The sequence below is a fragment of the Lithobates pipiens genome, unplaced genomic scaffold, assembly GCF_037356315.1.
Source record: "Lithobates pipiens isolate NorthernLeopardFrog02 unplaced genomic scaffold, aLitPip1_a1.2 Scaffold_27, whole genome shotgun sequence".
Classification (NCBI taxonomy): domain Eukaryota; kingdom Metazoa; phylum Chordata; class Amphibia; order Anura; family Ranidae; genus Lithobates; species Lithobates pipiens.
This window is the reverse complement of record NW_027507788.1, coordinates 38,373,359-38,391,128: the sequence shown is the minus strand read 5'-3', so window position 1 is coordinate 38,391,128 and position 17,770 is coordinate 38,373,359. Positions and strand designations below refer to the sequence as shown.

General features: G+C 47.2%; 1 protein-coding gene across 1 annotated transcript in view; it reads right to left on the bottom strand.

Moving 5' to 3' along the window:
- Positions 1-16,956, bottom strand: part of FOXR1 (forkhead box R1) — a 39,082-nt gene extending 22,126 nt beyond the window's left edge. The window contains exons 1-3 of the mRNA XM_077456825.1: positions 16,800-16,956; positions 10,886-10,975; positions 4,089-4,291 (exon numbers count right to left, since the gene is read on the bottom strand). Coding sequence (XP_077312951.1) covers positions 4,089-4,291; positions 10,886-10,975; positions 16,800-16,920 — 414 coding nt within the window. The 5' untranslated portion in view covers positions 16,921-16,956. The remainder of the gene's footprint in view (positions 1-4,088; positions 4,292-10,885; positions 10,976-16,799) is intronic.
- Between the last annotated feature and the right edge of the window lie 814 nt (positions 16,957-17,770).

Here is a 17,770-nt window from a genome sequence, read left to right as displayed (position 1 = left end):
CTGCCCTTGCTCTTTAGGATCTGGCTCTCAATAACCAGGCCGTCAGCTGGAAAAATGACAGCCTTGGGTGTAGTACTGGGCCTTGCCTGAGAAGATCCGGCCTGTTCGGGTGCTTCAGTGGCTTTGCCACTGCCATCAAACTTAGGTTTGCAAACCAAGCTCTCCTTGGCCACCAGGGTGCTATCAGGGGGGAGCTGGCCATGGGACTGGCTGAGCTTCTGTAGAACTCACGGGATCAGTGCTAGAGGTGGGAATGTGTATGCCAGTTTGTAATGCCAGTTTGTCAAACCATGAATCAGACCGAGACCGTAGTACAATTAAATCACACTGGTTTATTAAATAAAAATGGTAAATAGCAAAAGCGTAGTCAAAGCATAGCCAGAGTCCAGTAACCGGATTGAGTAGTCAGCCGGGCCAGAAGTCAGGGATCCAAGCAGAGCAACAACAAGCAGGATAAGGAGCCAGAAGGGATGTCAGCAAGCCAGTCTTTAAACAGAACAGCAGGAGATGGTTTCTTGTGATGTGACCAAGGCGAAGGCAGAGGGGAAGTGAGCTGGACAGCTTTAAGTAGGCAGGTCAGACAAGCATGATCAAGAACAGCTGGTAACTGTGGAGAGAGATGAGAGCTGGCAATTACCCAACAGCTGAGCAGCCAGCCCAGAGAAGGAAGGGCTAAGCCAGCCCTGACACAGGTCTGACAGAGCGTCTAGTCCTTCCGACGCCTCCTCTTTGGAAATCGAGAAATATCTTTACCTTCCTGTTTCGTCGATTGGGAATCCAGAAATGGCCCTGTCACCAAAGATCTGTACCAGGGTTTGAAACACCTCGGGGTTCAGTTCCCATTCCCCTTGTCTTATCGGATGATGGCTTAGGAAGTCTGCCTCCGAGTTGCTTGTCCCTTTTATGTGGACAGCTGAAATGGAGCGAACCCTTCCTTCTGCCCATTCTAGGATCTGTTTGGACAGTTCAGTTCTAGCAGGAGTCTGGATCTGGTGACTCAAGTAGGCTACTACAGTAGCGTTGTCAGAGCTCACTTGAACCTCCTTGTCCCTGATGCTCTTTTGAAAGGCTTTTAGGGCTTCCCCCACTGCTTTGAGCTCCCTGTAGTTGGACGACATCCGACCTAGCGAGCTGTTCCATTGGACTTGGGCTCTTTCCCCAGATGGGCTCCCCACCCCTAGGAACTGGCATCGCCCCGCCCTTTAGGTTTTTGGGGACTGTCCACCACTCCAGGGAAGACAGGATCTGAGGAGTTCGTAATATCTCCTGATCCAAGGACTCCTTTTTGTCCCATGAAGACAGAAGAAAGAAGTGAAGGTCTCTTGAGTGGAGTTGTGCCCGCTCCTTGGTGACGTGTACCGCCGGGAAGCCGAGGACGTCCTATGATAAACAGCACACTGGTGACATCCATCATAGAAGCCGGTCCAGGAGGCAGGACTTCGTATGACAGCAGCCACACCAGGTGAGCAGGAGATCTTCTCTATAATCCCCATGCACTGAACAGATTGCATTGATGGGCTAGGGTGGGGCTGCATTGATGGGCACCGACGAGGCTGAGCTGATGTTGACTGGTGAGGCTGCATTGATGGTGAGCTGATTCGTGGTTAAATGGGCCACTTGGCTGGACTTGCCCCCCAGGCCTAAGGCTGCCAGGCCTCCCCTGCGGATAATCCTCCTTTCAGGCTCCCTCCATTCCCGTAGCTCCTTCAGGGATTGATGGAGTGTGAATACCCTGGCTTGAGCCTTGCCCAGTCCTCTGTATACCTTGTCTTGTGCAGAGGTCACTGGAGGGGCTTCTGGAATCTCCTCAGTAGCATATATTGCCATCCAGATCCTCTCTGGTAAAAGAGGTGTCTCCTTTACCTGCAATCTTCCCGAGTCTGACTTAATAGGTCTGGATCCAGCTCCCCATCTGAGCGGTGTTCAGATCTAGCCTGGCTATCCATATCCCCCCTATCCTCCTCATCTATCTGGGCAAGAGGCAGTGATTGCGAGGGGAGGGGGAAGGGCACTGGGCCCCCCTCCAGAGAGGCTTTCCTGGCAGGATGTGGCCTCTCTAGAGGTGAGTTCTTCTGTCTCAGGGCCCTGGGCTGTTGACTGCCCTGCGGCATCATGGAAGGCTTTGACTGTTACCAGCATTTCCGTTTGCATAGATGAGAGAAACTTTTTCTTCAATGCCGAAGCTTCTTTTCCTGCCAATTTATTTATACATTTATAGCAGAAGGGCTTTGAGTGGGACTTGGAGAGTTTGTCCTTGCAGTACCCACACTTTGAGGAGTTGCTCTGTAGCGGCAGGAGGGTGCTTATCTGGGGCCTCCTGTGCTCCGCTGGGGGACTCTGTGATAAGAGACATAGTATATAACATTATGTGTGTGTCTTCCCCCAAACTGCGGGAGGGAAATCTGGGGATTTCCTACCCACTTCCCCACCTCCCTTTCCAAAGGGGGTTGTACTCACCGGACCCCCAACCTGGATCTGCCCACAGTAGTTGCCTTCCCTTCCTCCTGTTCCATGAGGAGGTTAGCAGGGTCCTGGGCTGCTGGTACCACTAGTGGGGCAAGTATAGCCAGCCAATTGCTTCTTACCACCTTGCTCTGCTCTCCACGCCACATTCTAATACTTCTGGGTTACGCTGTGACTCCAGCTCCACCCACTTCCCGCGAGTGCTACTGTGTGAGCTACTTTTCTCATAGTACCTTCAGAGGACCATTTGTATAGGTATATTTATATGTATTGTCAGATTAGAGATTGACAAGCGCTACATTCATACCCATAAATAGGACTTCCTGAAACTTTTCTTGGCAATGAGAACGGCTGGCGGTGGAGGTTCATACAGCCCCAGCGATGACGCGCACTCCCTGTGGCCAGAGCGCTGGTGCTAACTTGCAGGTTAGTTCAGCCCTCCCCGGCTTCCCTAAAACCTCTCAACAGAGGATCATCAGACCCTCCCTGGTCATTCAGTCTCACAAAAAAAAAAAAAAAGAACCCCACACACCACACACATGCGGCTGTGTTCGGGAGAAATGCAATCAATACTGAGGATCAAGGGGAAGGGTGGGGACTTATAACAAAGCTGTCAAGTGATTGTGTTTCCTGTAGGGAGGAGCCCTAGGAAGGTTAAATCTTATGTATATAGATGTGGAATGGTTTTCTATAGATGCCAAGGCTAATATTTAGTTCCATTCTGGTGTTCTAAGAGAAAAGGCCAGACATTAACGGCAAAAAATAAAAATAAAAAAAATAATAAGAGGAAGGGATACCTTTTGAAACTTTTGGACATCTTTATGCACATTATTTCCATGCCAATTGCTAACAAGTTTTTTTTTTAAAAAACTTGAAGTTTTATTTACTTTATAAGCAACTCAAAAGTTGGACTGACAGGATATTTAAGCACTTGTCTACCAGGGCAATTTTTTAAAGCTTTTTGTTCAAAAGTAAGGTTACAATCTGAATTTTTCTGCTATAAAAGTACTTTAAATCCCCAAACAATTACATTTTTTTGAAAGCAGAGCCCTTGAGAATAATGTGGCAGCTGCAATTTTCTGTTACGCAATATTTGCTCGTTTATGAAATGCATATTTTCCTGGTCCTACATTATAGAATAAAGTTTTTGCACTAATTGATGAATTGCGCACTACTCAAACTAGCAGGTTGGCCAGTTGCTTCTCCTGTTTCCAGTCTTGGAGTTTTTTTTAACTCCTATGGCAACAAAGACTACCTTTCCATCTGGTTTTTAAACAATTTCTCTATGGAGACTGGCAGCATCCAAGAATTCCCCCCAGCAGGGGGAACCGAAAAGGAGGATTGGGGCTGCTCTGTGCAAAACCACGGCACAGAGCAGGCAAGCATAACATTTAAAAAGGTTAATTTTTTTTAATGTCATAATATATTGTATAAAAGTTATATAGGTTAAAACATACGACATCCTAACCCCTCTGGCAGAGCAGGCATTAGGATATAACAAGTTTCAATCTATACAACTTTTTTATTTTCAATAGTGTATTAAAGTTGAGCTGTGTTTCATATTGAGCACTTTCATTGAGAAGGACAGTATTCACTGCACAGATGGTTTCACTAGGTGTTTTTACCAGTTTGCTGACTGAGGTCACAGGTTCCGCTTGAGAATCTTCTGTAGTCATACGGTCTGCAGCAGACTTTGGCGGGTTCTCTGATGTGAGGGGCTTGTAGGAATTTGAGACACAAGACTCAGAAGTCAAAGTTGATAAATCAGGGCATGGGATCACTAGGTTGGGATCCACAACAAGCCACAGTGTCGGCTTAAAAGAAAGCTCTAAGGGGAAAAAACAAGGGAGAAGGAGAAAAAATAAAAAAAATGTAAGAAAGACTGGTCAATACTGAAAAAGACTGTTTTGTCCTAAATTGATTCCTACCTTAACCCCTTTTTGCTTGATCCTATTCTTCCCATCCCGATTTACAGATGTTCTTTTTGGCAATTTTTTTCCCTAACTTACTTTGCGCTGAATATGGAATTCCGCTACTTGGTCCCGTAGATGTCTTGAGTACTGGGGCTAGAAGTAGAATACGTGTGTGTAGTTTGTCACTTCCCACTGATGATGGATGTCCTGTGGGACTCAAATTGCTCCTCTTCATACTGAGGAGGACAACAGTATGTAGTCAGGAAGGAAGGAAGGAAGGAAGGAAGGAAGCTGGTGTCCATCTGGGACACGCGACAGGTCCCAGAGGATTGTGCAGCCCGCGCCATGACTGGCCACAGCCAGGCGCCCACAGTTAAAATACTGGTGCCGCCAAGTGGAGGTGGAGAGGAGCGGGGCTTCGATACCCCCACATCGCTGGACCCCGGGACAGATAACTCAGCAGCTGCAGAATTTGTAGCTGTGGACTTTAAAAAAAAAAAAATCATCATTTAAGCGGAACACCCTAGACAGGAAGTTCAATCCCCCATATAAGCCCTCCCCCTATGGGAGGTACCTCAGTTTTGTAGCAAAGCAATGTAAAAAAAAAAAGTGTATTAGAAGAGGGGAGGGACCTCTGTGTCCTGTGATGTACCGCAAAAGAAAAGGATTTTACAGGTAAGCTGTTAGAAAAATCCTATTTTCTTTCTCGTACATCACGGGACACAGTGACTCAGTAATTACTGATGGGATGTCCCAGAGCAATGCTATCTGAGGGGAGGGGAACCACACAACATTGGGTGTAATCAGACCTGAGGACCCTGTACCGCTGCCTGCAGCACACTACGCCCAAAGGCGATATCCTCATGCCTTCTCACATCCACCTGATAAAATTTGGTGAGTATGAACTGATGACCAGGTTGCGGTCTTGCAGATTTGAGCCATGGAGGCCTGGTGATGCACTGCCCATGAAGCACTAATAGCGCTAGTGGAGTGCGCCTTGATTTGAAAAGGCGGAATCTTTTGCTTCAAACCATAAGCTTGAACAATTACTTGTCGAATCCATTTAGCAATAGTAGATTTCAATGCTGCCTGTCCTCTTAGGACCCTCTGGCAATACGAGCAAAACATCAGTTTTACGAACCTGAGCAGTCGCTTCCAGATAGGCTTTGACTGCTCTCACTACATCCAAAGAATGTAGTGACTTCTCTTCCATAGAGCAGGGACTTGGAAAAAAGGAAGGCAGAATATCTTGGTTTAGATGAAAACCTGACACCACCTTCGGTAGAAAACTAGGATGAAGGCGTAACACCACTCTCCTTGTGCATTATCAGATATGGTTCTTTACAAGAGAGGGCCGCTAATTCTGATACTCTTTCGGCAGAAGAAATTGCCACCAGAAAAATTTAATTTCCTGGTCAACAGAACTAAGGGAATTTGATGTATCGGTTCAAAAGGCTGCCTCTTTAAAGCTGACAGAACCAAATTCAAATCCCAGGGGTTCAGAGGCGCACCTAACTGGAGGATTAAGGCGCGTTACCCCTTGTATAAAGCTTTGGACCAAAGAATGCAAAGCCAGTGGACGTTGAAGCAGAACCGATAAGGCGAGACTTGGCCCTTGATGGTACTCAAGGCCAGTTTCATCTCTAACCCATTTTGCAGAAATTTGAGGATTCTGCTTATGACATTATCTGGGGTGCCAACCCCTGGATTCACACCAGGAGACATGCTTTCCAAACTCTGTGATAAATCATTCTGGAAGCTGGCTTTCTTGCATTAATCAAGGTAGATATCACAGGGCCCGAAAGCCCACGATTCTTCAGAATGTGGGTTTCAATAGCCAAACCGTTAAATTTAGCGTTTGTAAGGTAGAATGGAATACTGGTCCCCGAGATAGCAGGTCTGGATGGGACGGTAGGGTCCAAAGAGAGCCTACTGCCACCTTTACTATTTCTGCATACCAAGCTCTTCTGGGCCACCAGAAGCACCGACTTCTTTTCCTGCCTGATCCTGCAAAGGAGTCTGGGCAGTAGCAGAATAGGAGGGAATGCATAAAATCAGAGAGAACTGATGCCACGGAGTTACAAACGCATCTGTCCCGCATGCAAGAGGATCCCTCGCTCTTGACACAAAGTTGTCGATCTTGAACCTACATCCAGAACCCCCCCCCCCCCCCCCATCTCTGGCATATGGCCAAGAAGAATTCGGGGTGAAGAGACCATTCCCCTGGGACTTGCTGCTGGTGGCTCAAGTAGTCCACCTGCCAGTTCTCTACCCCCGGAATGAAGACTGCCGACATGCATGGCACACGTCTTTCTGCCCAGATTAAGATCTGGTTTTCTTCTGTCATGGTCCCTACTGTGTCTTTTAGATGGCCAGGCGCGGTCGCGCCCCAAGTGGCTCTGGGTGGCATTGAACTAATGACCGTTTGTTTAGTGCTCCCGTTACCTTGCCTCTGAGCCACACCTCAGTTCCTTTCAGCCTGCTTTCCAGCCTTGCACAGTTCTGCATAAAATACTAGGACCATACTCTGGATCTTGTTGCCATTAGTACCTGTCACTCCTGGATCAGCTGAGGCAGGTTACCTAATCAGCTGGGTATAGAACACTGCCTCACTCTGAGGGCTTTGTCAGTTAATTGTCTCCTGTTTTGCCTAGTGCTCCAGTATTCCCGTGCTCCAGTTACAGCCTTCCAAGACTGACTCTGGCTTCTGACCCTGACTCTGCTCATCGTTTATTCTGACTTCTGGAATCCCCGTCTACGGCTCTACTTCGACTATCCCTTGTATATTCCTGTCAAGCCCCTGTGCACAGATTCACAGCCCAGGTAGCTTATCTCTTTGTTACCGTGGGCTGTGTGCATTTGCAAGGGTGAGCGTACATCTCTGCACCATGGACTCCAACCTAGGTAAGCCCTCAACTTCTCTCTGAGCTGCACGACTCTTGGTGCCCCCTTGGCGATTGATATAAGCCACTGCTGTGGCATTCTCGGACTGGATCCTGACAGGGCAACCCTGCAACCTGAGTGTCCAGGCTTTTAGGGCTAGATACGCCACACGGATCTCCAGAATGTTGATGGGTAAGGCCCTCTCGGTCTTGGACCATCTCCCTTGGACAGTCGACTGTTCTAGGACTGCCCCCCCAACCCAAAAGACTGGCATCTGTTACCACTGTCCAGGTAACTGGTAAAAAGGATTTTCCTTTCCGCAGATTTTCAGATATCAACCACCAGCTGAGGCTCTGATGCATTGTAGGGGGACAGATGCATTGGAAAATCTAACTCCTGAACCTTCCTTGTTCCAGCCTGATAGGATACGGTTTTGCAGCAGCCTTGAATGAGACTGAGCGTAGGGAACTGCATTGAATGAAGCCACCATCTTCCCCAACAATCTCATGCAAAGACGAATAGAAGGACCCTTCTTTGCCCTGACTACCTGAATCAGTTCTCTTATATCACTGATCTTTTCTTGGGGTAGGAATACCCTCTGCTGGGCTGCATCTATGACCAGACCCAAATACTCTAGTCTTCTTACTGGTTTTAAAGAAGACTTCTCTAAGTTCAGGACCCAACCTAGGCATTCCAGGTAGTTGATTGCGGTGACCAAATTTTGGTCCAGGCAGGCTACCGACTGGTCTATCATGAGCAAGTCGTCTAGGTATGCTATTATTGTTATACCTTGGGCCCTTAATCTGGCCAGAGGAGGGGCAAAGATCTTTGTAAACACCCGAGGTGCAGTAGCTAGCAAGAAAGGCAGAGCTACAAACTGAAAGTGGCATTTTTCTACTTCAAAAAACGTAGGAATTTTTGATGAGCAGGGAAAATAGGTACATGCAGGTACGCATCCTTGATGTCTATTGATGCCAGAAGTTCTCCTCCTTGCAGGATGGATACTACCGATCCGATTGATTCCATGCGAAAGGACCTTATCTTTCGAAATCGGGTTAGATCTTTGAGATCTAGAATGGGACTGACATCTACGTTTGGCTTTGGTACCGTGAAAAGGTTTGAATAAAACCCCATTCCCTGCTCCAATTTTTCAGCCATAACATTCTAAAGCATTTGCACCAACCCAAGTGTAAGGCGAGAGGTCTGAAGGATAGAATCTCCGATAGCATCAACAGCAAAACACAAAGCCGCTGGTAGGTTAGCTAACCCCCAGACTTGCTGTTCAGGTAAAGCTTTAAGCACCTGTTTAACATGGTCTCTCAAATATTGACAGACTCCAATTGCTGCCACTGCAGGTTGAGATACTGAACCTGCCAAGGTGAAAACGTTTTTTAATAGGAATTCCATTTTCTTATCAGATGGATCCCTAAGCATCTGAGCATTGTCAACAGGACAAGTCAGGCTTTTGTTTACGGAGGAAATGGCGGCGTCAACTGCTGGTATACCGCACATCTTGGTAAATTTTTCCTTCATAGGATAAAGTGTAGAAAACTTTTTAGGAGGAAAAAAAAAAAATATGTTTATCTGGGTGATCCCACTCAGAATAGATAAGCTTTTCCAGTAAACCATGAACAGGAAAGGCATGTGCAGTTTGAGGAGGTTTCAGTGAACCCAGAAAAAAAAAGAAGTGGGTTCTTTGACTCAGGTACGAGTAACTTAAATGTGGAACGGACCAATCCAGCAAGAATTTGCACCAACATCTTCTCATCCTGAGAAGCTGAAGAGGGCTCTTCTCCACTAGATTCCTCAGAAGTGGAATCATCAGTCTCCTCCCGATGCTCTGAGGGGGGATTCCTATTCTTTATCCCAGAGTTCCTCACTCTGAGGGTCCTGGGTGATAGAGAGGGACCTAGTGCGTTTTCTTACCCTGAGTGAAGATGCGATTAAGGCCACTAATCTTTCCTCTATGGTAATGTATACAGGGGCTGAAGTGCCAGAAGCAGCTGCAGCCCCTGACCCCGACGGCTCTCTCTGGCCAGCCTCCACGGGTCCTGCAGGGGGGGGGGGGGGCAGGGTGTTGCAGAGGGGGGTCCTCAGAGCCTGAAGGGGGCCCCTTTGAGCCCCTATTCTTCAGGTTACGTGTACCTCTTCTACCCATAGTGCAAAGCAACAAAAAGGTAGAGGTACCACAAAAAAAAAAAAAAATGCACTGACTGCTGAGCACTGTAGTTCAGCAACTGCCGCTGCAACCAAGTCTGGTATCTAAGTAAATGCTGCCTGGGAATGCCTGTGTCCTCCACATTCACATGCGCATGTCAGCTCTGTGTCCCTCCATAGGCTGTATGCATCTGAAAAAGAGTGCACTTTAAAGCCTGTGTAGCCTAGTGCCCCCCCCCCCCCGCTATTTTTTTTTTTAAACGAGCATTTCCCGTGCGAGCAGAGGCTCTAACCCTGCTGACAAGCATCGAGGGGAGGCTGGGGCAGAGGAGAGGGAAGGGCTGGTGGATGTGAAGCCGCTGTAATGGCAGCGGTGGATGGCGTGGAACGTCACCGCTCTCTGCCCAGGCCTGTCTCCGTCCCCTAATCCGAGGGAGAATCCCAGAAGGAAAAAAAAAAAAGCCCTACCTTCATCCTTCCTGGAGCATGGCTGGAGGAGCATAGAGCGTGGACACAAAGCAGACAGATAAGGCGCGACTATAGGCATAGCATACATTTATTTAAAAGGAGAAAACCTACTAGAATTAGAAAAATTCTTGAGGCGTCTCCCTTACCTTATCCAGCTGCAGGGTTTGAATAACAGACCCAATCTTCACCTAACACGGTGGGCTCCGTTAGGGAAAAAAAAAAAAAAAAAAAAACTAAGAGACTGGGGCCCCCTTGAATAGGAGGATCCGCAGTTCTGGGCGCGTAAAGCACCCTGCCAGGAATATGGCTGAAAAAAAACTAAATACTGGGTCCCAGGGTTCAGCTCTCTAAAAAGAGAAGCATTACAAGTAAAACCTTGTTTCTTCAGACACGAGGCCCAGGTACCATCTAATTTGGTCTGGAAAAGACTTTTAATGGATCTGGTTGCATAGCTGGCGCCAGTAAGGATATTCCAGCGGAGCTCAGCACAGCACAGTTTTACTTGTGACCAACACCTAAGACACTGGCAAAAAAACTGGAGGTAGGGGGAGGAGTTATATGGAGGAACTTCCTGTCTAGGGTGTGCCAGTGTCCAATCACCTAGTGATACCCTATAACCCATCAGTAATTACTGAGTCTCTGTGTCCCGTGATGTACGAGAAAGAAAGAAAAAAGGAGGGCAGATTTGGTGGAAGAGAGCCGATAGAGATGTATCATTCTTAAATTTTTTAGGCGCATTTTGACTACAGAAATTTCTTATTAACATTTCTGTTTCTATTGACTCCCATCTGGGTATCCCAACTACTTAAATAACTAAACTCTCTCTGCTCTTATTTTTGATCACGTTCGATCTGGTTTCTGTTCAGCCCAGATCACAACACTGGAACAACCTTTAAAAAAGTTAGCAATTACATCCTAACTGCAAAAAAAAAAAATAATCCATGATGTTTGTTGAACCTAAAGAATGTCTCAACTATTGGGTACAATAAAAACTTGCTCACCCTCCGGTGTTGCCTCCTTGGACATACATGAAGCCACCCCCAGGCTTTGCTGACCATTTACTGAGCAACGTTCTATCTTCTCTTCAGCACCTATAAGATATACATGTTATAATCCATCATTTCCAAACAAAATGTACTCTTTATAATCAGTGCTTTCCAACCAATTTACACTTAATAAATCAGCAATGTCCAGGTATAAAGAGATACTCTTTGGAATCTGGTATTTTCAAATGCTAAAATATACATTTTACAATGTTTACCAAGCCAGGGACCTAGCATATCAGCGAGGGTGAAGCTTGAAGAGTATATGAGTGCCAAGCCAGGGACCCAGCAGGGAAGCGAGGGTGAAGCTTGAGGAAGATACTGAGTGCTAACAGTGGAAGAGCTTAGGGGGGATCCAGTGGCTATTGGATCTGAAGTCCGGTGAGAAGACTGGGAGCTCGTTGAGTGAAGACCCACAGTGAACGATTGTGGGGTAAGTGGAGAACTGTTTGTGTTGCACATATTTGGATACAAATACAGTTAGTAACAGGGGACAGTGTCCTCTACCTATACAGAAGTGGTATGCGGCTGGAGGCCTTCACCTGTATAGCTGTCTGCCTATAGAAGTCTTGGAGTCTGCCAATTAACATTGCATCTACCCAAGGGTGTCCTGGCCCTAACCCACTCTCCCACAGTTCTGTTTAAGAGACAATAAATCTCTTTGTCTGGCTGCCATTGTTTATCTTGCATTACACCCACCATGCCTTGTAACCCACTCTACACAGAAGGATGTCAGTTGTCCTTGACTCTAGAGGTCACTATTAGGGCTAAAGGGGCCCAGGACTTTGCTACATAACATTTGCAGTGGTTCGTTAAACCCATCTCTTTTATTGTGGCATCTGGAATGATTTTACTGAGCCCAGAGCAAATGGAGTGTACATCAGGGATAGTTCACAGCCACAAATTGGTATCAACCAGTGGCAGCCCGTAATTCCAGGCACATGGGCACAACCCCCACATCCATGCGTCTGGCCCCCTAATCTACATGCAGGGTGCCGGACGCATGGATTACAATTAGGGTTTCTTTCTTTAAAGCATGAGATTAGAGCCAGGGGTCAGGGCCATTTAATTACATCATGGGCCCCTGGGCAAGTAAATCACTAGGGCCCCTACCAGGGAGATGGTGACCTGTGGCACACTGTGTGTGGTGGCAGGGAGAGGGTGTGGCTAAATGATGCTACATAGTGGGCATGGCTTTTAAATCAGATTAGAAACAAAAAAAAAAAAAACAAAAAAACAACCAGGGAATTATCCCAAATTAAGATTCACCCCTATATACACTGACTCTTTCCCTGTACATACTGCTCCCACACCTTTTTGAAACTATACCCCCTCCCTGTACACACTGTCCCCTGTCATAAATGCCTCTCTCAGCCTATCAGAGGCCTGTATTTAAGTATGACTGTACACAGCACGGGCAGAGGGGCAGGAGGGCACAGTAAAGGGGAGCTTGGGATGGTAGAGTATAGGGTGTAGTAATGTATAGTGTCAGGTTTGGATAGTATAGTGGCAGATGCGAGTAGTATAGGGTGGTATAGTAGCAGATGTGTATAGGCAGGGCTGCTGTTAGAAATCAGAAGGCCCGCTTTGACTCAGCTCTCAACCCCACCCCTGGATTCTCCCCGACTTCCACATGAAACCTGACAGTTGTCTTTACAAATATAATGTACACACACTCCTGGCTGCAGCTCAGTGGAGTCTTTTTGCTGCCGCAACCTCCCCCTCCAAAAGACAAGTGTAAAGTAGCATCTCACAGTGCCTTATGATCTTTAGGCCTCATGCACACCGGTGTTTATTTTACCGCTTCCTAAACTTTTAGAATCTTTTAGTGGCATTTGTTTCTGCCATGAGGTTACTGCCAAGAGGAGTAGTATTTTTTAACCACCTCCCATCCGCGCTATAGCCGAAAGATAGCTATAGCGCAGACCTAATTTGCCAGGAGGGTGTCCATAGTACATGGGGGGCACATGACCTGGTTGGTACAACACATGCACATGGTGAGCACATCACATGAGATGGTGGGCACAGCTGAGCACATTACCTGGGGGGCGCTGCACATGGTGGGCAATGCACGGCACAGCACATTATATGGTAGGAACTAGACATGACAGTGGCCACTTCATGGCACAGCACATGATATAATGGGCACAAGAGAGCACATTACATGGGGGGGGGGGGGGGGCGGAGTCTGCCCCCTAGCACAATCTTTACACCCACCCAGGTCAGTTTCTACACAATCCTCCCTCCCTAATAAGTTTACTAACCGCATCTATTCTCAACAGCATGGCAGATGTCCTCCTGTTGGTTAGGAGGACATCAGCGCCCCTCCCCCAGACAGCTGCCTGCAGCTCCCGGACATTGAGGATCTGCGAGAGCGGAAGAGATCCTGTGGTAGGAGGCATCGGCAAAGACAGGACTCGGCTGCAGCGGCTGAAACTTGTCTCCTCCATGTGTGCAGCGCACAGAGGGCTCCTCTTCCTTTAAGAGAAAACACAGATAAACCACTGGCATGGGTCAATATTGAGGGAGGGGCCTGGAGCTGCAGCTCCAATAGCCCCCCCCATGTTAATCTGGCCCTGCAGCTGGGAACTCTACAGCATGAGGATGGGCACAGGATGGTGTACCTCCACCCCCACCTTCTATTAAACGGATGGGGCCCAGAAAGATATTTTTTTCACCCCCTAAGCAAGAATGAGAAGTACATGTTTATAAGGAGACAGGTAAAGTGCAGGGGCCCCCAGGCAGTGTCCAGGGGTGCATGCTCATTAGGACAGCCCTGCCAGGGACTCTAATAGGGAGAGCCCACCTAGTTGTGTGACCAGTTTCCTGAATGACCGAAAGGAGAAGCGTTCCAATTGGCATAGGAGGAGGAGGGAGGAGATGCACGGCAGAAGCCGCTGCACGGTGCCCTGGAGGAAAGCACCGCCCGCACTATAGATGCAGTAGCTACCGGGCTCTCCTGGGGGGGGGGATTGCTGGCCCCCCATAAAAAAAAAAAAAAAAAAAAAAAAAAATTACCACCAGTCGCCACTGCACATCAGTCACAGCTCCCTTCAGTACAGCACTGTAGTGAGGGTCCTTTCAGATTGGCATATCGCATCAGCCACCTTTCAAAACCAGGCAGTCAGCCCCATACACACTGTTGCAGCCACAGAGCAGTCGTCTGCAGCATGGCAAAAAAGGGGCATGTAGGGTAGGGATCATGCCCTCCATGTTTCCCTCCTCATTGGGCGCCAAGCAAGGGTCACATGAGAGGCCTACCCGGGGTGGGTTCTTCTGTGCTACGCTAGGCAGGTTAGGGTCACCATCTCACACATGGGGCACCTCCTCGTAAACAACTGACTGAACTCCCTCGATGTAATATACACAATTACAGTGTCTTGTGCGATAGAATGGACACCCAGAGCCAATGCTCTCTCCACCTGTCCAGCATATCACCGCTACCTCACTAACAATAATGGTATGGGATCCTGCCATGCACCCAGCGCGGACTCCATGGCAGCATTTTACCTGACTCTTCCTCTTATGAACCTGTGTACAGGCCGAGGGCCCCAGTGGTGCAAATCTGCTCCCGTTGGTGGGGGGGGGGGGGGTAGGTAAAGACAGGTTTCTCCTGGAGTGCCAACAACATCTTCCTTTGCTGTAAGAGGCTCTTTCATTGGTCATATGTACACATAACCGGCTGCTAGAGAAACCCTTGGCAACCACTGTATGAACTCTTGTACCGCCCACCTTCATACTCCAATATGCTAGTGACCCAGGCTGTGTAGACTATATGTGCTGGTTACTTGCATTACACCCCTTTAGTAAGTGCAGAACAGGAAAAGTCAGTTTAAAATAAAGTGCAGACATTTGCCTAAGGCTGCATTCACACATGATTTCAAATGGCTGCAAAAACGCAGGATGCGTTTGCAATGCTATTACGTCTAAAGGCACCACGAATGCTCCTCGATTTTGGCGTGATTGTTGCGTGGCAAATCACAATGCTGCTGCCCAAAGGAATGTTTTTAAGCGTTGCTATTGCAGTGCGATTTACCAAGTGACAATCAGGGCAAAATCTTGGCATGATTGGGGCAACATTAGAAGTAAATGCAATGAAAATGTGTCCCGCGTTTTGCAGCCATTTGAAATTGTGGGTCAGAATTGTAGCGATTCTGCCCGCAATCATTTGGGAGTGCAGCCTAACTCTCATATTCCTCAACTCAGGCTTGTGGCTGCCCCAGCATACCTGCACAGGTAAGAGTCTATTTTTGGCAAAGTCCATAGTTGGTGTGTTCAGGAGGAACGACAAGTCCCAGTGATACTCCTGGGCAGTGGGTAGTCCAACTTTGGCACATCACTGGATTTCCAGAAACCGACAGAACAGCTGCATGAAACCCCTTAGGTTTTTCCTAGGTCCCCCTGGGCTTGAACCCGCTCCTTTTATATCACACTGAACTAGATGGTTGGACCCAGCACAGCCCCCCAAAAGAAAACCAGAGAGTACAATGAACTCAAAATTACCGGCTGGGCCATACCACCTGATACTGCACCCGATAGAGGTGAATGGGGCTGCAAGGCAAACATGATGCAACCACACCCAAGGGATGCGTTTGTGCCATGGTAAAGAGGGATTTTAGGCTAAAATCAAAGGAGGTGTTCAGGAGACACCATATTGCCTCCTGAATGTCTGCTAACCACTGGCCAGCCCCTACTGGTAACAATACATTGCAGACTTTTATCTATCAAAAAGTGTTTTCTAGCACTAAACCTTTCTTCTGATTTCTAAATTTCTGCATTTGCAAATTCCAAAAGCCAATATTAAAGAATAGTAGTGATAAAAAAAAAAAAAAAAAAAAAAAAAAAGCACTTGTGGGATTAACTAATCTTGTTTTTTTGCACAATTCTCCTTTAGGGGGCGTGGCAAGGGGGTGTGTCCTATGCTTGCATACGTTTGCCGATAGGTGTCCCTCATTCCCATCTCAAAAATTTGGGAGGTATGCAGATGGTAAGTATATTGTGACTTCCCTTGACATGCTCTCCCTTGCAGCTCTGATAATCAGAAGCGAGCACCTACACAGGAGGTACAGAATTGTATCCACAGTCCAGATAGGACCACATACAACTAAACAAAAATGACCTCATCTGTTGATATTTAAAATATATATATACATGCAATAATATTTTTTTTTTTGCAAACAGTGGACCTCCACCCAGAACTACGCCACCCGCTACGGCTTGCTCTGTGATTGCTGTGTGCTTCGGACACAGCAGCCTTTTACCACATGATCAGCTGCGTCCAATCACACTTGCCGGTTATTGGCATTCCTTTCACCACACTGTCACAGAATGCAGAGGGGAGCAGGTAATCAGCAAGTGTGAAAAGGGACATCTACACTGATAATCAAAGCACTGATTATCAGTGCAGTCCCAATAGTGCTGCTAATCAAAGGCTATCAGTGCAGCCTCATCAGCAAAACAGACTCTTTAATTTTATTTTTTGGTCTCCCCCCCCCCCCTCTTTTTTTAACAAACAATTTTAAATAAAAAAAAAAAAAAAAACAGTGGCGATTAAATACCACCAAAAGAAAGCTATTTGTGTGAAAAAAAAATAAAAAGCAATTACCTATGAGCACAGTGCTGCACGACCACGCAATTGTCATTCAATGTGTGGCTTGGGCATGTTATTGTTTAAAGCGCATTAATTTCGTTAGTTATAAATTATGAACATTCTGGGTATCATTATTCAAATGGAGCCTTATGATAAAGATGCTAAAAAGCTTCAGTATGCTTCCCAAATTCCTTCTTTTTTGCATCCATGTGATCAAGACCTTAATCTCAGGTTATGAAGACCATTGATGCTCAAACATTTTTAGGAGAAAAGTGTGCTTACCAGCAAAGTACTGATCTATAGTAATGCACTGATTCAGTTCTTCCATCATGTCCCAGTCTTGTAAAGCAGTTGATAAATGAAGATGTTCATACTTGCTTCTGTTAGCTAAGTGTAACATCATTATGGTAGTGTTGGTCAGCCAGCAGCCTTTGATGACCAGGTGTTTTAATGGTCACATGTAGATCCCTCCCCTTCACACTTAAAGGGTCAGCCTGAGTCCAACTGTCAGAGTTGGCATGAAATCTGAATATAATTCTTGCTAAAACTGGATTCACACCTATGCAGTTTTGGTGCATTTTGCAGATTTGCACTACAGTCGATTTAACATGGTTTCCTATGGAACTCGTTCTGTAGCGCAAATCTGCAAAATGCAAAAAGCACCAAAAATGCATAGGTGTGAACCCAGCCTAAAAGATATACCTGTGTTAACCCCTTCCCGCCGAGCGTACGCAGATCTGCGTACTCGGCTTCCGGGGGGTATACCGGGATGATGCCCGCACCTGCAGGCATCATCCCGGTACCGTTTTTTACAGCGGGCGATTGGCTTTCCAGCCATAACAACCGATGCGGCTAAAAGCCGCTCGGCTGTTATGCCGGAGGAGCGGGAGGGGACGTCCCCCCCCTCCCGCCGCCTCTCGCCGCTGTTACCGGTGCTCCCGCTCGATCGGGAGCACCGATCAGTGGTCCGACGCCTCCGGCTGCTGCGGAGGAACTGCAACGAAGCCGTAATCGGCTTCGTTCCAGTCTCCTCATCGTAAACACGGAAGCGACGTCATGACGTCACTTCCCATTTACTCGGCTGCCAATGGCGCCGGTTTTAAAAAAATATCCGGTATTCAGAATCGCCGTTTTCGGCGATCTGAATACATTGAAGTGTAAAGGAGGGGTGGGGGGTCTTTTAGACCCCCGATCCCTCCATAAAGAGTACCTGTCACCACCTATTACTGTCACAAGGGATGTTTACATTCCTT